Source organism: Dermacentor variabilis, chromosome 3 (genome assembly GCF_050947875.1).
Source record: "Dermacentor variabilis isolate Ectoservices chromosome 3, ASM5094787v1, whole genome shotgun sequence".
Lineage (NCBI taxonomy): Eukaryota > Metazoa > Arthropoda > Arachnida > Ixodida > Ixodidae > Dermacentor > Dermacentor variabilis.
In genome coordinates this window covers 79280896-79301428 of record NC_134570.1, presented here as the reverse complement: position 1 = coordinate 79301428, position 20533 = coordinate 79280896, and the positions used below count along the sequence as shown (strand labels likewise).

Below are 20533 nucleotides of genomic sequence, written 5' to 3'. Positions count from 1 at the left end.
GAGTTGATAGGTCGGCGTCCCTCTTTCACAGGTAGAGCTTCTGTATACATACAGCGCGCCACAGCAAACAATGAAGACTGCCTGTGATCCCAAGTTGCTATGGCCGCTTATACGCCTTCGTAAGATTTTGTATTGGACCGCCACAGGACAAATCTAAATATCAAACTACATGCAATGTTCATAAACAGTTTGCGGATGTGAAAAAGAGTCGCAGCGGTATGCTTCATGCGGCGCCATGCAACATCCACTGATATGGACCCAATATAAGAGGAAAAGGAGCGATAGGTTATTAGTTCGGTAGATAAACGGTAGTTTCCATAGTTTCGTGTACATGTGTAGACACGAAACTCCCCATACGTGGGCTGATCCTGAAGATAGTGTAATGCCAGGTCGACCTGGTGTGGAGGTGAAGTAGGCGTTGACCACTCCCCATATGCGGGCGGATGCCGAAGATAGTGCAATACGGGGCCGACCCATGGCAGAGGTGACGCAGGTGTGAAGCACTCCCCATAGCTGGTCCGATCGAGATAGTGCAATGCCGGGCCTACCCGAGACGGAGGAGCAGTTCGCCATTAAGGGGCCCGCATACACAGCTTCGTTGGTCAGCCTTTTTGAGTCAGAACTATAATTCTCATTTTTTTTTCATTAGCGGCATGCCAATGTACGATATTGTTGTTCACTGATAGTTATAGCAACACGAAAGCAAAAAGTCACAGTTTTGCCCGAAGGGCGAAGCATCGATGGGGATTGCAAACTAGTAGACAGCTATACAAAGTAAGGATGGTAGTTTTATCGGCGGTATCAGCTTCTAAACATTCGCTTACTAACTAGATTAACAATCTTGGTGTCACGTGGGCACAACTAAACATGAACAAGTTTCTCTCGATGACCGCGCACACTCACGGGCTAAACGCTGGAGTGAGGAGGCGTGGCAGCAGCAGCGAATGAAATTACCTTCGTGCTGCCTGTCTCTTCAACGCGAACTAAGCGGTGAGAACACAAAGCACATGAAGCTCTCAGCACTCGGTGCACTCTTCCAACACCTCCTAGACAAGAAGGCCTGAGTGCTCGGTGAGTGACGTCATGGAGAAGAGGCCGGCGGTGCCCTTGGGGATACGGGTTGAATGAAGGGATCGCGGCTTGGTTCACCTAGCAGCAGTATGCTTCCATTGACTACTCCACACTTTTTCTTCAGTCGAAACTGCGGAATCAGCTGCAGACACCTTACAAAGCATTTATTTACAGGCACAGATACAAAAGAGCTTTGTAAAACTTGTGCAGGTATTGATGCCAGCAGTTTTTTAAAGCGTCGCGCTTTGTCGTCTTTGTAATGTACGTTTTTTATGAATTATTATTATTATTATACCCCACGCTTTATACTTTTTACTTCAAATAAATTGAATCCATAAAAACTTTTCCTTGTGTATTTTTGTAATTATGGTTTTTGGGGTGCGGAAATGATGAATGTAACGCATTCGATTAGCTTCACAATTGCGTATTAACAATTTTATTGGGGACAAATGTACTTATTTTAATCTAGATTATGCTTAAACGAATAATTTCGCTTTCTACGCACTAATTACCTCAGTCCACTAACTTACAACTACTCAAATAAGTTTAGAAATGGGATATAAAACATTCGTGCAGCTATTTACAAGGAAACAGTTGCCTTATTGCACAGAGTTTCAGTTTTTCTCTTCCTTGCTTTAGCATTGGGATCCAATATCTTGTCATGTTCACCTTTAAGCAGTAGTCCTTCAATAAAATATTCGTGTTACACCACAAAAGTGCCTTAACACAAATTCACATTTGTGTCCATCCTCGCAGGCGTCGAACTATGAGGAATCATCACTTTCTGTAAAGCCAATTTCTGTAATTGAGCAATTAACCTTTCCGTAGTTTCCAAAGTAACAATTTAAAGAAGTTCTGGAAATCTGACCCTGGAGTCTGGTAATACAATGAAGTCTGCACGTGGAAGCGCCATAATCCCGGCACTCTGGGTTTCTTCATCTTGCAGAAACTTGAAGACATGATTTTTCTGCCCTATTTGTACATGTAATTACTCCGGCAATTGGGCACGCAGCACGTATTAGGCATACCTTGGCATGACACTCCACATTCCGGGGCAATGAAGACTCGCGGTACACACAATCGCAAGCACAGCACAAGTGTTGAGACTACATGCACTGGTCACGACTAGAAAAAAAAGTGCGTTCGGAAGCATGCGACAGCATGGCCGAGCATGCCGGGACTTGTTTAACACCGAAGCTATTCAAGGAGCGGCAGGGCTCCTGGAACTAATCGAATTGTTGTCGCTGCTGCCGTCCCCTCGGTTTTCTCCGAATAGCCGGGGTTAACCATTGTATATCTTCGGCACTTCATTTTCAACACAGGTGCGCTGCTCGTAGCTTCGTAGCACGCTGCACGGAACTTCTATGTAGGCCTCTTTTGCATGACGTAACTCAAGGGGAGAGGGTCAGCCAAAAGGCCTTAAGTTCTCCAGAGGGGGTTGACTCTTCCCGATCGCAGATCGCTTTCAAGCTGGGGCGCTCGTCGCCGCGCTGTACCAAGTCCTCCTAGATAGCACAATGCCTATGCACTTCAATCCGTGAGGTCACGCTACCTTGTCCGGCTGCCATCGAATCAAATAGGGATGCTTCCGTGTAAACCGCGATGATTTTGGCGTCGCTGCTTTTATAACGCCGGGTTGGACAGTAGAAATTTCGGTCCAAGTAGCACGACGTCATAAAGCAGAGTGCACAGGCCTGCTATCTAGGACGCTCTGGCCATACGTAGTGACCACCGGAGTAGACGCCCTATCTTCCTCCCTTCCTCCGCCGTCCCACGGTGCCTTGCACGCGATGGAACACGGCGCGCTTCCTCCGCGTTTTCTTCCTTTCATGCACAAGCTTGAGCCACTATCACCGTCTCACCCTCACACGCTTTCTTTCTCGCATATAACATACGGTGTTCAGCGCCGATGTTATCACACTTGTACTTCAGAACAGCACAGTGGCGCCAACGGTGACTGCAGAAACGCGCCTTGAGTGTCGTTATAATTGCTATCGCACTAAATTGCACTCTCTTATACAATAACCACAATGTTACACCAGGAACTGTATTCCGTTGCGCAACGACGTTGCCTGTATCCACCTAGTAGCGTGGGCGGTGCTGCAAGCTCTTATAGAGTACATACAAGGTGTCCCAACTATCACGATCTAAGATTTAAAAAATATGCAAATGCCACGTAGCTGGACAAAACAAAGGTAATGTTGTTTGCTGTCCGCCCACTTACATAATTAGTCTTAATTATTTAATCGATATCTCAAATACTATATTTAGATGAAAAGTGTCACTGAGAAAATTGTAGAGCAAGATGAAAAACTCTCTATGCAGCTTTCGGTTCCTCAATACGTGCTACATAAAAGTGTATTTCCAAGTGTGAAAGAAGCCCGTGAATACTCGCAAGGTGCCTCGAGTGGCCATTTTCGCGGCAATTACTAGAATGAAACGGCGAAATGCTAGAATGGAGCTTTCCCGCTGCAGTAGAAAGCGTGAACTAACAACATTAAAATAAGTACGTTACTAAACGGTCCCTCGGCGCATTAGTAAAACGATACCAGCCTTTGGGCCTCAGAGGCTGCGTAGAACATGGTGTGTTACCGAACGGTAATAGGAGCCTAATGAAAACGTATAATTCCTATCTTTCTGACCTATTTGAACAGGCTATATTACGGTATAAAAATTTTGCGCGGTGCCCTGTGAAAAACCAAAGTGGAATATTTAGATGGCGACAATGGGGGCCATGTGATCGGCGACACGTATCGAAAGTTTTTCGCATGTAGGTTAATTAGATTCTTTGAATATAATTACTGAACTTTACTCTCCTCCCTGTATTCACACCCGCAGCAGTGACTTGGTGGCTATGGCGCTGGACAGCTAAGCAGGTGGTCGCGGGACTGAAACCCCGGTCGCCTCGGCTGCATTTCGATGGGCTAAATGCAAAAACGCCCGTGCCCCGTGCGTTGAAGATACCCTAGTGGTCATAATTAATCCGGAATCCCCAAAATGGTGTACCTCATGATGAAATTCTAGTTTTGGCGAGTAAAACTATAAATTCAATTCAATTGCCTGTTTTCTGCCGTTATAGGAAGCCCATAATTTGTTTTTAAGCCGTTATACGAGGAGTATAATTTGTTTTCAAGCCGCTACAAGAGGCGCATAATTTGTTTCCAGCCCTCCCCGGTGAAATAAGCAAGGCAATTTGTTTATGCTTCGTTCAAATAGGAAACATGTTGTAAGGAATGTATGAAAATAGTTTAAGCTGTGCAGGTTAATTCGATTATATATGCAGAAAATTACTTAACCGTGCCAGAGAACTACAAGCGTATTTTACGAAGTGTGCGTAAGAAGATCACCCAATAACCTGCACCGCAAACCTAATAATTCGTTTGAGTGGCTAACAGGAAATTTAAGGGTAATAAATGGGGAAGGTTTTAAGAACGTTTTTTTTATTGATATGATATAAGGAGATGTTGGCGCACAATTTAAGGTGCCGCCTACTGCTCATCTCTTGAGTGGTTCCGTCATACATCGTATAGGGTTCAAGGTTACATATCAAATAGTCTTTTCGCACAAGCACCAGGACTTATCACGCAACGTTTCCACAGGAAGACTATGACGTAAGGAACACATGGTACATACAATATACAAGGTAAATGTCTCCACACTTATGTAGATGAAAGTCTCAAAAGTACAAGCGATACTGTCACCTAATAACACATTTTCTAGTCAGCGGGTGGTACATACATCGTGTAAATGCATTATCACATACAGTCACAACAGAACAGTCAACATAACATAATTCCCAAACAGGTGCATATATAGAGTGACATTGAAATGAACAGAACAATTAAAGCGCTAATAACGTCCAACAATGCCGCTGTCTTCAAGAAAAGTCTTTAGTGCTTTTAAAGCACTCTTCTGCGAGGCCGTTGTTGGCCAAGGCCCTAAAAGTTTCCTTAAATTGAAAGGTCTGCGGTCTAATTTTACTAGCGCTGATTTAAGTCGGCATCTTGGTGTGTCGTGATGTGGGCAATCTAGAAGGAGGTGATATCTACAAATCTACAATCACATTCGGGGGTTTCTGCACGACCAATTCTGTGTAAGAAATGCTTTGTGTAGGCAGTGCCTAGCCTTAATCGATGAATAAGCGTTTCCATAGTTCTATCTAATGACAATGAAAATTTGAATTCAATAAATGGATCAATATGATATAAGTCAGAGCTCTTAGAATTCTGGTCAAACCAAGTGTTTCTAGACATGTTGAAAGACGTTGTCCTTATAATGCAGCGTAATTCATTTTTTGATATTGGGAGCGGAGCCGTATCATCTTTCAGGTGCGCTTGTCGTGCTGCTTCATCGGCTGCTGTGTTGCCAGGAATGTTGCAATGCTCTGGTATCCACTGGAATGCTATTGCATGTTTCGCTTCGCTTGCCTTTGTGAGGTTTTTAAGTGTTTCATATATTATACTGTCACTTAGTGTTTTCCCTTTTGTGTCGCAGAGTGATGTTAGAGCCGCCTGTGAATTGCTGAAAATTACCCCTTCTTGCGCATCTCTTACTGGCAATATACATTTCATCGCGCATAGGATTGCGAACAGTTCAGCCGTTGTGGACGAAGTCGCACGAGATAACTTAAATGATTCTTGTTTGCTGAGGTGCGGTATAATAAATGATGAAGTTGAAGAGGTTGCTGTAGTGGAGCCGTCTGTATAGACGTGTGTGTATCCTGAATACCGCATATATATCTGGTATAGTGCTAGTTGTTGACGAGCTCGAATAAACATGTCTATTTTTATGAATATCCGATCTACTGACAATTCGATTTTTGGAACTGTAAGCAGCCATGGAGGATATCTGATGTCTGAGGTCCAAAATTCATTTCTTGGTAATATGTGAAGATTTTCTTGAATTTCTATATGGAACATAACTTCTATCTCGTTTCATTATGTCTAGAGCAAATGGGTGGTTTTTATGCTGGGTTTGAAGACGGAAATAATGCCGGCATGTTTCTGTAGTTCGCATAACTGGAAATGATGATTGGCGAGCCTCAGCTATTACAAGAGAACTAGAAGTCGCTCGTGGAACTCAGAGACATAGGCGCAGTCCTCTAGCTAAAAGTCTTTGAAGTCGCTCTTCTGACGTGTGGGAAAGTCCGTGTAAGATTGGCGCGGAATAGGCAATTTTTTGTCGTATTAATGCATTGTGAACAGTCAGCATGGACGATACTGATCCGCCCTATGATGTGCCTGCAAGTCTGCGAAGTACAGTCACTATGGCATTGACCTCGTTTCCGAGTTTTTTTATGTGGGGTGCCAGGATAGCTGCCTATCAAGTATTATGCGAAGAAATCGATGCTGTGTGACAATCATTAGAGGGTGTCCTTCCAGATTAAGAGTGAAATTCTTTAACTGCCTCCGAGTGAAGGGCAATACAGCCGTCTTTGCGTGTGGTAGTACCGTTCCTCTCTCTCTCTCTCAAAAATTTGTTGATTATATTTATGCCGTCTTGCAATGCCATTTGAAGTAGTTGTGCATTAGACCCAGATGACCAAATACACACATCATCTGCATACAGTGAAAACTTTAACTGTGATGGCAGCCTTCTTGTTAAATCAGCCATGACGCAGTTAAAAAGGAAAGCGCTGAGTACGCTTCCCTGCGGTACTCCCTGTTTGAAAACATGTTCAGCACTCTTTCCTTCACCCATCTGAACAAATATTTTGCGACCTGATAGAAATTCAGAAATCCATCGCAAGGACTTGCCAGACAGACCAAGTTCCAACACACTTAGAAGAACGTGAACGTGACTAACAGTGTCATATGCCCTCTTGATGTCTAGGAATACTGCTATAGTCATGTTTCCACGTGCACGATCGCGCTCCACACATGTTACTATATCTAATATTGCATCCATTGTGCATCTATGTTTTCTAAAACCTACTAAGTAGTTGGACAACACATTCGTTTCATTACACCACCATTGAAGTCGCGCGTCAATCATTTTCTCCATTACTTTGCATAAACAACTTGTCAAACTAACAGGGCGGAAGGATTCAAGGCACAAGGGCGTCTTACCAGGTTTTAAGATTGGTACGATTCGAGCGACTTTCCAAGAGTCAGGTACAGTTTCCTCTATCCATAAGTTATTGTAGATGTCTAAGAGAGCATTTGTACCTGTCGGTCCGAGGTTTCTTAGCATATTGTACGTAATGCCGTCCGGCCCAGCAGCGGACTTTTGGCGACACGATGTAATTGCACATTGAAACTCGCTTAATGTGAAAGTGTGATCTAATTGAGGACGTTGGGCCCAGTAGCAAGCAGGAATTTTTCGCTTAGCCAACTCTACTGAAATATCAAATTCTGCACATTGTGATGAAAAAGCAGATCTGGAAATATGCTCAAAAAATTCATCTGCAACTATTATTTCACACGTGTCCCGAGCTACAGCGAGAGCACGAAATGGGAAGCTCTGTGTTACAGGTCCGCTTAAAGAACGAATTACTAGAAAAATTCGTGGGACAGCCGTGTGAGGAGACAGCGTGCCGCAGAAATCGCGCCAGCGCCGTTTGCCTAAACTTCCATTCGTCTGCGCATTACATTGTGTATTTTCTGAGCATTTCTGTATGCTTCTAAACTTCCGCTCCGTCGGTAAACTTTTTCGAATCGGCGTCGGATGGCTCTTAGGTGTTCATATTCTCCGTCAACTGCAGCATAATCTTTTGGAATTGGGACCTTCTTTGTGCATATGTTCATATTTTCCTGCAAAAATTCTGAAAATTTTTCCACTGTTGCATGTTGATTAATTTGATCCGTTAGGCGGTACCGAAAAGTCTGCCAGTTGGTTAGTCTGCTGTAACACCTGATATCACAGTGCATGCTAGGGTGGTTAGCAAGGATGGGAAAATGATCACTTCCGCGCGTTTCCATATCTGTTGTCCATCCCACACCATTCACTAGATCATGTGAACACAGGGTAACATCTATGCAGCTTGAGTTATCATATCCACGAAGGAATGTTGGCGACCCATCGTTTAAAACAGTCAAGTTGCATTTATCTATGGCGGACTCAATAACGTTACCCCGTGCATCACAATGATCACTGCCCCAAATGATGTTGTGTGCATTGAAGTCACCATATATAAATACATTAGAATGAGCTATTTTGAAGATATCCACTAGCGCTTCTACTGAAATCCGGTTTGAAGGTTGTAGATATAGATTAATCACTGTTATACCGAGCCTGCCAAAGGATACCTTACATGCGATGAATTCCGGGAAGTCTGAGGCACTGGACTGAATTTGATAAGATGGTAGGTGCTTTCTGACGAACAGGGGCATTCTGCTAACAGCGCCTTGACGAGAAGTCTTGTATGTCACATAATTCGAAAGGCGAAAGTCATCATTGATTCCCGCCTCTTGAATGCAAAGTATTGGGAAGTTGTATTGCACAAGCAGTTTACGAAAGTCACCACACTTCCTTCGAATACTGTTGGCGTTCCACTGAAATATGGATACATTTTTGTAGCGGTTATTCATGCACTGCCTGCCGCAGTTTCAGCCCGGATTTTTGACACAATAGTGCTTCTAGAGGCAACAAGGCTTTCACTTCTGGTAGGTTGTTTGCTTCCGGCAGAGCAGATAGGATTGCCTTAAGAGCTGCGAAAAGCATTGGCAAAATCAGTTGTGTCACCGATGCTGTGGTATGTTCGCTATTTGCTGGTGTTACTTCTGCAGTAGATGAGTAAGGTCGCTGAGAGAAATGTGTGCGAGTACTTGAGCTTTCTTGTGTATTACTTTCTGCCTGTTGTCGTCTGGGTTTCCGTAGCACTGATGCATAAGACTGGGCACTTGGCTATGATCCTCTTGATTGGTCTCTTGATTGCACTGTTGGTTGTTCTCTAGAGGAGGAATAGCTTGTTGGTGCTCTTGGCTGTGGTGATTCCGGTGCCCGCTGAGGTGGGTGATCTGGCACTGGATGAACAATCTCAAGGTTTGGGGCTGGTTCATTGCGTCGTGGTTGTCCTCCATGGATTAGTTCATGTCGACGCATTTGTGCCGCTGCTTTTTCCTGAGGGTAGCCTGAGAAGGAGGCGGCATGGTTCCCTGCACAGTTTGCACATTTAGGTTGAAGAAGTGACTTGCACTCCTTGTGGTCATAATCTTCTGAGCAGATTTTGCATCGACGTGTGCTGCGGCAGGTTTTCGCCATGTGCCCAAATCTATGGCAATTATAGCAGCGAAGTGCTGGTCCTAGGTATTCCTCGACAGGGTGACTGGTGAAACCCAAGTAAATTCTTCCTGGAATAGGGCAATCGTCTCTGAAAGTCAGAATTACCGTGTGAAGTGGATGTTACTTTACTGCTCCATCTTCTTGGCGGGAATACCTTATCTGTCTGCGTGCCGATATAACTCCTGCGTCTTTCAAGAAGTCTAGGAGTTGTTGGTCTGTATACTGCAGAGGCGCATGTTTTACTTTCCCAACGTTTCGCGTGTATGACTCGGGAATGAAGGGCTTGACTTCCAGGCTGTCTACACTTGAGAGCATCAAAAGGCGTTTCGCCGACTCGAAGGAAGCAACGCTGGCACTGAAACTTCCATCTCTTTTCGTCCTGAAAGACTGTACTTCTTCTTTGGCAGCGCAAACTATTTCGGCAGACACTCGGTTTGGATTTACTTGCCAAAAAGTAGTACCTTCACTTGTTGGGCGAAAAACAACCGGAATGCCTTCAGCTCGCTTTTTCTTGTACGTAAATGGTGCATCTTCACCCATCTCTTCTTCATCACTTAGCTCATAATAAGAATGTTAGTTTATTACAATCTTCGCAAAAAATTCTTATGTTAGTGCTTCAAATCGTTTTGTGGTCATTATCCTCAATGTTTCCGAAAGTCCTAAGACAACTGCACAGGGCATTGAGTTCCCATTTGCGATGCAAGAAACGGGCGCTTTAAAGTGCCTGAAAGTGCTCTAAACCGTTAAACGTCCGTTATCCGTTATGTCTTCCAATGTTTCAGCCAAAGAGTACGCGACACCCAGTGCACATGCAGTGGAAATAGGGGCCATGTCAGATGCTGCGTGGCTAAAAGGTAGCATTTCTTGCTTAATTTCGATTGTTACAAATAATTATTGGATACTCGTTTCCGGCCTATCTTATTGCCTTCTATGATGTACGTAGCAGGTTTTCCGGATATTGTCGACGAACTAAATGAGACACCTAGGTTATATTTCGGAAAAATAGGGACAATGTACAGGTGACGCGTAAGCGAAGTTTCAAGTGTATGAGTCTATGAGGGCCTTTGAAGTAAATTACGTATGTAAGCAGCCTAAATAACTATATCTGTGCTTTGCGAACGTCGCAGAATTTAACCTACTGCTATGAGAGAACTATAATTTCCACCGAGGTCAAATTTAATGAAAAATTTAATCGAGGAAAGGGGGGAGAGGGCATTAGGGCTGATCTGCATGTAAACCCAAAGTGTGTGAGGGAAGTATGGCCTTTTCTAAAGATGTGTTACACAAGTGCTCGAACGTGTTGATTTTTGGAACAAGTGATTTATATTCGCATAACGTATTAAAGTGTGCGACCTAATTACAGGCAACCGAAATTCTTAATCTAACTGTTCGAAAGGTATACCTTCGCTGGGAATAGGGCTATGATTCTCCAAGGTCGCACAATTCTGCTCTCCTTCTTTAGTTGTTCTAAAACGCTGCTTAGAAGAGGCGCGAACACTGTCGTAATTCTTTCTGCACTTGCTTTCGGCTTAACGCGATGGAGATTGTCTGTCTTAAACAAATAGCTTATAGGTATGTTGAACAAGTTTATGTTTATGGTCAACTTGCGTGGAACATATGTATTTCCAATCCGCATGCTAGTCACATAAGGTAGTACAGGCGTTTCCGTATGTAATCACTCTAATACTCAGTTGGAAGCTTCTTACCTGTAATGAAAGTCACGGCTGCCACAGCGATAACGATATTTCCCACCATGTCGAGTAAAGTTGCGAAGTGATTCCTTACACGGTATACACTTGTGGTCCTGTCGCTAGTCTGAAGCAGCAGAATAAATTTCGCTTATAAGTGACACGATAGATGACGTTTCAAATGTATATACCAGAAAGAAATTTTCAAATCGACAAATGGATGTGATCGTCGTGTTCAATAAACCGTAGCTCGAAAGCTGTCGCGAAAGGAAAGCAAGCGCTTAATGCTATGTTATGACCTTTTCACCGTGGTCCGTGCAGAAAAGTCCAACTATTTCACAACGAACTCCGATACAACGACCTAGCATTTAAACTTTTAAAGGTGCATGAAGAGGAAGGCAGGACTAATGCCGTAAGCGCTTCTTTATCATTATAGAAGTGGGAGTACCACCATACGCTAAATGTGCAAACGCAGGTGCGCTGGCCGCGGCTTGTATAATTGTGCAGAGCATTAAGAAATTAATGTATCTACATGCGACACTACTTCAGTTGATCTACTTCAACTTTGTTTGTCACCGAAGAAAACGAACTTCTTATACTTACTGTGCTTTAGAGTTTTCCTTTGAATTCAATGTAAGTGGTGCGTAAAAATAGTGCGTTAAATATTCTTTAGAAATAAAGAATGTGCGATGAAGAGGCAATTTATTCATGATTGTTTTATCAGAGAAGCCTACTGTTTAATATAATTTGGGGTAACAGCCAAGAACATAATTAAAAGTGCACAAATGCAAGTTTATCTCGTTGACGAGAAAGCATCAAAACAGTGTCCTTATCAAGCGGCGGTCGCGATCACGCTCGCCCAGCGGTAAAGTCGACGTAGTCATGTGTTTGACGAGTGACTGCCAAAGGCATGACAATTTCGCTCTTTGTCATTTCAACTTCACATTTCTGCGTGCAATCGGCCGAAATTCATTACACCGGAGAAATAAGCAGTGTCAGCATTTTGCAAGTCTGGAAGTGGCTATGAACACTTCGGGACGGGCCTTACAGGAGCGATCCTCTGACTGTGGACTAAAATATATTCAGCATATTGTTCATAATTATTTCTACAATTATAAATTCGAGTTTGATTAAGTTGTATGCTGTTTTGGCAAAATCAATCCAAATCTACTAGAGTCTGGGCGGCGTATGCGTGCGTCTCAACTTTTATTCGCTCTAAATTTGCCTGCCTATAGATGTTTGCAGTACTTTGAAATTACTCTTTCGCTTGTCCTTGTGCTTAAGCATTTCTTTAAACATTGTTTAAGTGTTGGTACTTAACAACCTAAAGCAGCGTTTACAGTGCCAGCCGACGGGGCTCTGTCGAGTGCGTTGCAAATTTGTCGCGCACGCCAGCTCAGGTGGATAATGAAGGCATAAGCGCGATAAACAAGTGCTTGCTACGTATAACTTCTACAACACTGACTTTGATTTTAACATACATGTCACGACCAGTAGAGTACCTGGGAAAACAGCAAACTTTCGTATTTGTCTATCAACCGTCCGACTGTAGCATGAGGACTGAACTAACTGAACTGATATTTAGACACTGACAGCGCCATTTTCTCTGTGAACTGTTTATCAGAAAGTGTTGTTTGACGTTGGTTTGAAGAGGCTGTAACTAAACTGAAACGAGTAGAGACTGTTAGTTTTTGCCCGTATACGAAACGGAAGTGGCCAGAATTTTTTTACGTTTCATGCTACACGTTAAACCAAGATCAATGATTTATAAACGCATGTTGCTTCTGGAACACTTATATGATAGGTTTGTTTTGCAAATCTGGCACAGCTACACAGTCAAACATTTTAGGCTAGATATGTCTCTGACACCGTGCGGATGGAGCGTAATAGAAGTCGAAACCTCATTAGTTGTGCCGGAAGCTTTTCATGCTTACAAACAGAGTTTCCAGAAGACTTCCAGTTAAAGTCTTCCGAGCAACACAAGTTACAATAGCCTAAAACTTTATGGGCTCCAGCTGGCACCAGTTTTGCTGCAGAGTAGGAGTGCTTGACAAGTGAATTGTAGTGTTAAGGGCAACAAAAAAGGCCTATACATGAGTTCGACACACGGCGCACGTTTTTTATATCTGAAAACATCAAAAGCATATGCGACAAAATACTTCTTTTTGCTTGACTAACTGGACTGTCCAAAATGGCTGACCGGAGGTTCTCTGGGATCATAATTGCACTGCTGCCACATCACTTATGCAAATGGTCTAGTAATTCATTGTGGTGTTTAAAGTCAAGCACTGTCATAAAGGCGCTTTGCAGATTGACGAAGTGACCAGTTCTGTTCGTACTTAACAAGATGGTTTGGAACATAGTGCTGCGCAACGTATCCAGGTTTTGTAGACACCAGGGTTTATTTAGTTCGCGTGAGTACCGCCACGTGGTGTACTGGCTTTCTTTTTGTTAATTTTAACTTCCAAATTTTTCAAACTTCCCGCGGTGACTTAGTGACGACATCAACAAAACAGAAATAGAAGGATTAAAATGTATCCCTTCGCACTGAACTTCACCACACAGGTTGTCCAGCCGGTGTTTTCAGTGTTCTCTGGTTAACCTGCCTGCCTTCTGTTTTTCTCTTTCCTTCCTTCCTTGATAAAGCCTAGGCAATCGTCGGCTCGCAATTACTTCTCATCCTAAGAGCGTTTAATCGCGATGAGCAATGATTGATTCTGGGCTTTTGAGAAGCTTCCCGAAAGGTAGGCACCGTATTTTTTTTTCGATGCTGCGGAGTAAATGGGCTAGGACAATCGCCGGAAGCACTCCGCGGCAGCTTTTCTTCAGTCGGTACACATTCTTAGCATCCGAACATCGGAGAGCGTCTACTAGAGACCGCGTCTTGGACGGCTTTTGATTTTGTCCTATCGGTTTCATTAATGTATCACCAATTATTTTCTTAGCGAGTTCGCTATCCGCACTCATAGGCTACCGCAAGAGGTGCAAGCTCGGGCCGAACTCTGATGCCGCCTATTCAAATACATGCAAAACCTAGAAACGCGTTTCATGAATCACTAATGGACCGATTTTGACATAAGTTTGTTGCTTTTGAGAGAGAAAGTAATATTCTTGTGATTTTCTGGAAGCGCAATTTTGATTTTGGGCCTGAACTCTTTAAAAGTAACTTTCAAGGATTGGCAAGTTTCAAAAAAAATACAAGCACGTAATTTACAAATCCGTAGCTCTGCACCAGAAACAGATATCGCAAACCTGCAGACTGCATTCGTTAATGCACCTAAAGTGAACAACTTTGATATGTCACTTGATATCTTACGTGAATTTGTTACATGGTTTACAAGAGTTCTGAAAAAGTTTTCTTTATATATTAGTGCTCTATTTGAAAGCCATCTATAATATATCCATTTTGTCCGCTTTAGATGTAATATGAGGTGCAATATACAAAATTGTGATATCGTTTTTATTGTTGAGCTACAGAGTTGTAAACATGATAGTTTCGCTTTCTAAAAGTTTGCGATTATTTCATATTTCTATGAAAAAATTTACGACCTAGATAAAGAAATCGCAAGCAACAGTATCTATATTATTTTTCTTTTAAATGCAAGAAACCTTACCAAATTTGGTGCAGTGGTTGCGGAGAAAAATGATTTCTCTTTTCTGGTGTATTTATGCAGTAGCCCCCGAGCGAAAGCTTCCTGTTAGGTATTAAGATGGATACGTGGATAAGTTGGTTTTGCACCTTGAGGAATAAGGCACCACACAAGAACTATACAAACTGTCTCTATGTCGTCGTCCGTGAGCATGCTGTGGTCGAAGCTGCTCGATATTTAGGTCGCATTTACTGGCCGCAGGGTAAGGTACACCTTTGGATATGGCATAAATAATACTTGCAGTTCGCTCTCAAAATAATGTCCTGTCTTGGTTAACCACATGCATGAAGAAAGACCACTATTTAAAATTGTTGTGCAGTAATACATGAGTGATTTTGCTGTTTTTGATATTGTCTACTATGTTGCCGTTCCGCCTTTATAATATAGCTGCAATGTAGGCTAGCAGATACCGAACGCCAGAAAGGCAGCCCACGTACTCAAAGAACTCGTGCACAACTCCTTACACTTGCTTGGATTCAACAGTTGTGTGACTGTCAAGGACATAATTAAAGAATGCTGGCAGTTCGAGGAAGGTGACAGTCGGCACATGTGACAATTTCTTGGTACCCGCATTGCGAAGAAATCCGTACCAGAATGACACCGTAGAGTGCATTGTATTTAATATTATGGAGTTCCCTTCCCAAATTTCAGACCCGACTCAGCCTGTCACGACTGACAACGAAAGAACTCACTCATATGTGCAGTTGCCTGACAGTTGCCGCGCGCTCACGTAGGCCACAGTACCTATTTGACCTATCTGCAACACTTGCTGACATTATCGCCTGATTTCGCACCATCGGCTTTCAGCTGAACTTCTTCAATAGCCAATTTATTCGTCCCAAAATTTAGTCACCCTGTCAACTTTAAGGTTTCTCTATCCTTAAGTTATCTTTTATACTTAAGTAAGCGCTATCCTGAGGTTTCGAACGGTTTCGCCTTTCCCAAGTTTCCCGCATTTTTGTTGGCCTCTACTCATACGTTGGGGGATTTTCGATAGACGTTGAAACCATAACACGGTCCGCTGACCGTGCTGCTCAAAGTGTCACTTTTTTTCTGTGACCTTCTCCAAACTTCTGCCTTCTCGCCGTTCACAAACCTCCTGACTTTACTATCAAATGTAGCCATTTTCACTACTACGGTCCCGTGGAAGTCGGCAATGATGTAACGGACATTGGATTGAAGCCACTTAGATCAATTTTACTGTGGACACGAGAGCGGCCTTTTTTTCCATTTCGAATGAAACTATTGCATGAAAGAGCATCATTCTTCAGCGCATAACTTCAGAGTCTAAAAAATGCGGATTCCGCGCACTATGGGAATAGATGTAAGCGAAGCTTTCTGTGTTGTTCGCTTTGACTGAAGATAATTAGCAGTGATGTTGAATGCAAATATTTAGTTGTTTTCAGCGTTTAGTGCAATACGAGAGTAGTGAAGTTATTGCAAATGTTACCTTGGGTGTACCACTGCTGTTCGTCTGCATATTGCACAGAACATACGGCGCAGCGTGTTTGCTTGATGCGTTGGTGTGTGCCATTGTTTATAACCTATGGGAGGGTGGGGCATTGTCATTGCTTCACATGGCACATCGCATCGCGGCAGAGGCATTGGCAGAATTATGGGGCTGTACGTGCAAAAACCACAATCGGATTATGAGGCACGCCGTAGTGGCGGACTCTAAATGAATTTTGATAGCCCTGGTGTTAACACTTTAACTTTGACCTAAATCTAAGAGAACGACAATTTTGTATTTCGCTCCCGTCGAAATTAGACTGCCGCGGTGGGGATCCAACCCGCGACGTTGAGCAATGCTGTAGCCGCATTGCTACTGCGGTGGGCACAGAAGTATCAATTTAACGTGCGACCGCTTCCGTTTGTTGCCTAGGCCCTGCTGTGATTCAATACAGCGTTGAATCTGCACGCATTGTGTCAGATGCCCGCTTGACAAATTCTCATCGTGCTCATTTTTCAGGAATCTCAAAAACGTACAGTACCGTAGCTTCAGTTTTCCCGCAACAATTGTCGTGTCTACATAGTAACATTTCCTTCTCTTCTCAGGCCGCATTTTCGTTGTCCCAAACTTCCCCCCTGTATGGGAACTGCAAGCGAATAGTGGCAAAGCTGCTAGTGACTCGTTTCGCTACTGCACTGGTTCTACCCATTCTCTGCCTCATCTCCCTGCCCCTCCCCCCTCGTATACCATCCTATCTACCTTTCTTCAGGACTAGCACGTTAGCAGAAGGGTATGCGCAGCAGTTTCTGCAATGCTTCTGCGGGGAATCCTGGATAATTACAGCTACAAGAGGCTAATGTGACGACGTCCACGGAGTGCCAGATGGCATGGAGCACATGCGACGCGATGGAAAGGTCCAAGCGAGTTTCTCTCGTTGCCTTTCCTCCCTGCCACGCTCCTTCAATGTATACGCACGCTCTGAACCTACCTCCCCTCCCTGATGCGCCGTGCAAGACAGGAGCAGCAGCAGCAGCAGTAGCGGAAAAGTCGAACGAAGAGGCAAAGAAAGCTTCGCTTTAAAAAATTGTGTTTAATTGTTGGCATACAGTCGCGTGTCGTCCTGGCGTCTTCGCGTCCTTTGCGGGATTTCATCACTGTGAGAGCCAACTAGTGGACTTGTCTACTAGACTCTGCATTCAGGATTAACCTTATCTTGCCGCCAAGACGCGAATGGTCAATCCAGTTTACTACAGACCTACAACACTGCTTTTTTAAGCCTCTTCATTCTTTGCGTCCTCCACAGTTATACTGTGGAGACGCATCCTTTTCAATGCAATGTACTAATAATTGAACCTGTTTTCGAATTCTATTTGTCTAATAATGTTGTAGTTTTGTTATCATTGTCGCACGTAATCTACTGTTACAATCAGCCAGCGGGGGTTGTGACCTTCTGGCCTCTTCGGCCCCGCCATCACGAATCACTTCGTGAAGCCAACAGTGCGTCCCCTTCGGACAAGCACGCGGCGCCACCAAGGCGAGACACGTTTGGCGGATCGAGTATTGTTAGCTGGTTCCGTGTCGCTTTTACGGAACAATGAGAGCAAGAGAACTCCAGAAAAAGAGTGTTCTAGGCGTTCCCTCACGGACTCCGGTGAGCGCCACTGTCATTTGACAAACGGCCCAGATAAGTGCTGCGTCCTCCCAGGAAGCAATACGCGCCAGCTTGAGTCAAGCGTGACAACCCCTGTCTACGAAGTTCCCCTCCTTTCTGCGTGTTCTGTGAACAAAGGTGCGGGAGTGAGTGTGTAAACCCTCGGCCTCAACGCGGGTCCTTCGACGACGTTGGACGCTCCGATTGGATGAAGGTGGGGCGGCAGATTTCCCTAGCCTAGGGATCTAGCGAGGACAGAGGAGGTACAAGCCGACTGTTTTGCCTCCTCAGTGTGCTTCAATTTAGTCATGCTAGACTGATGAGACGTAACGTTATTCACTCTTCATGTAGATATTGTAAATAAACCCAATACTCCTCTTGCTCGATGCGAACACATTCCTCCCTTCAACAACGTCCTTAGCATGGATGAGTCGGATGACGGCATGGGTCAGCTACCGTCTTCCTTTAACATGCCCGACCAGAACTCTTACACTTCGCAGCTACGCAGTTCCGCAGTCAACTCTCAATGGGGCAAAAAAATTATGGGGTTTTACGCGCCAAAACCACTTTCCGATTATGAAGCACGCCGTAGTGGAGGACTCCGGAAATTTTTACCACCTGGGGTTCTTTAACGTGCACCTAAATCTAAGTACACAGGTGCTTTCGCATTTCGCCCCCCCCCCCCTAGAAATGCGGCCGCCGTGGCCAAAATTCGATCCCGCGACCACGTGCTCAGCAGCCCAGCACCATAGCCACTGAGGAACCACAGCGGGGGTTCAATGAGGCAGATCTATATCATGCGAGAAGGAGCTTTTTCTTCCCTTTTTTTGCCAATCTAGAAGTCCTAAATATGTATACCAAACGCCAAAGCACTGAAATATCACGTAGCTGAATGGACTGGTGTACAAAATGAAGATATTCATGCCGGTGACCACTGTCAGAACATACTTATGAATGCCTAATTTACTCATAACTGACGAATTATAAATTTGCTTTACTTGCAACACAGCTTTTGTTGTAGCACTTGAAGTAGAGGCAGCTGACACAATAAACGAAAGGTTCTCAGACGAACCATACATTTTAAATTGCACTGTGGACTCCTTTTTTCGTTTTTTAACCAAAAGCGTCAAATGACCCGTTGAGAGTAACAGCCGGCGTCTGTAGTCAGTAGCGGTGAAACGGCACCTAAATTCCCATTGTCTGGGACGCCACGTCACGAGCGCGCCTCGATGAAGAGAGTGGGTGAAATGGGACACCTGGCGATAGCGTGCCAAGTGTTGCGTGAGGGGAGAGGGTATCGCTGTGACGCTGCTGCGCGCGCCTGTCGGCCTTGGTGGCCACTGCTGCTTCCTGGCTCTCTCGTCGCACATGACGTCGGTGGCATGCGGCGTTGGCATCGCAGGCTGCTGCTGATTGCTGGCTCGGGCAGCACGTGCCGCTATGCTACATTACTCGCAATGCAGAACTCGAAGGACCGCTCATCTCCATTCAATTTGAGATTATTTCTTTCGCATTCACAACTCACAAGAAGTGCTTAGGTGTCATCGGACATTTTTATCATCCTTTGTGCCGCAAGGGTTTTATGAAGGAAAATTTCAGTTGCATTGAGGAATGGATATTTGCGAAATGAATTACGCATTCGCTAGCTCTACTTGTACTGAACAAAGGTATCACAAATGTCATCGGTTGACACCCAAACCGAAATCTTCTTTTAATTTCATTGACGTGTGGGTATACATGCGGTTCAGTCCTATGTGTAGCAGATTTTATAAAAGTAAATCCATAATGCCTTTCCATACAGTCATTTCCAACACCTTTTATAAAAGGGACTGAGCACTTCCTTACTTGCTGTGCTTCATTTTAACCATCTCTAAAGATGCTCGAGAACAGTATTATTGTAATGTCATTCAACTAGAGCATGTAAAGTAACGCAATGCAGCATGGCTTATTACGAACACGCTACAGCATAAAATACAGCTGTGAGAGAATCGGAAATAGATGAACTAGTATGTCAAATTAGGCAAAATCATTCTTTATTTCGTCTCCGAGGGGGAGAAGAAGAGTTAGTTGCATACTAAATGCTTCACCAATTCATGTGCAGTTAGATGGCATTGAACAAATACATTGTAAGAGAGAAAGAAAAAGTTGCAGTTTCGTCCGATAGGCAAAGCGTAGATTGCGATAGCAAATAATAGACATCTACACGAAGTAAGGATAGTAAATTTATTGGCCGTATCAACTTGTAAACATTCGCTTACCAAATAAACTAGGAAGCCCGGTGTCACATGCGCACTGGTAAAAACGAACACATCTTACTCGATGACTACAGAAACTCGCTGTCAGAACGCTAGGTGTGAGGAAACGTGGCAGCAGTATTCAGAGAATTGACCTTCCTGCTGCCTGTCGCTTCAACGCGAACTGAATGTCAAATGCTCAGCGCATATGAAGCTGCCAGCAATCGGTGTACTTTGTACACATCGCAAATCTCTTTCAAGATAGGGCGCCCACGTGGCCGAGTCGTGCGCAAGAGCCGCCGGAGTAGAATTCTGCCCCCTCCCTCTCCTCCCCCCCGGTGCCTCTAGCGCGGCGGAAGAAGGCGCGCTTCCTCCGCGCTTTCTTCCCTTGCGCGCGCGCGATTGAGCTGCGATCGTGAGGTGACCCTCGTAAGTTTCACTCACAGATACAGCATACGGGACGCTGCAGCATACGTCGCCATGATGCTCTGGTACACGGAACATCATGGCGACGGCGACGACAACGGGAAAGGTGGACCTGGGGTGTCCATACAGTTGGTGACCCA

At 44.3% G+C, this 20533-nt stretch overlaps 1 protein-coding gene across 1 annotated transcript in view; it reads right to left on the bottom strand.

The window, feature by feature from the left end:
- The window catches only part of LOC142574576 (uncharacterized), a 62705-nt gene extending 51549 nt beyond the window's left edge, over nt 1-11156 (bottom strand). Inside the window, exon 1 of the mRNA XM_075683626.1 lies at nt 11001-11156. Coding sequence (XP_075539741.1) covers nt 11001-11049 — 49 coding nt within the window. The 5' untranslated portion in view covers nt 11050-11156. The remainder of the gene's footprint in view (nt 1-11000) is intronic.
- Between the last annotated feature and the right edge of the window lie 9377 nt (nt 11157-20533).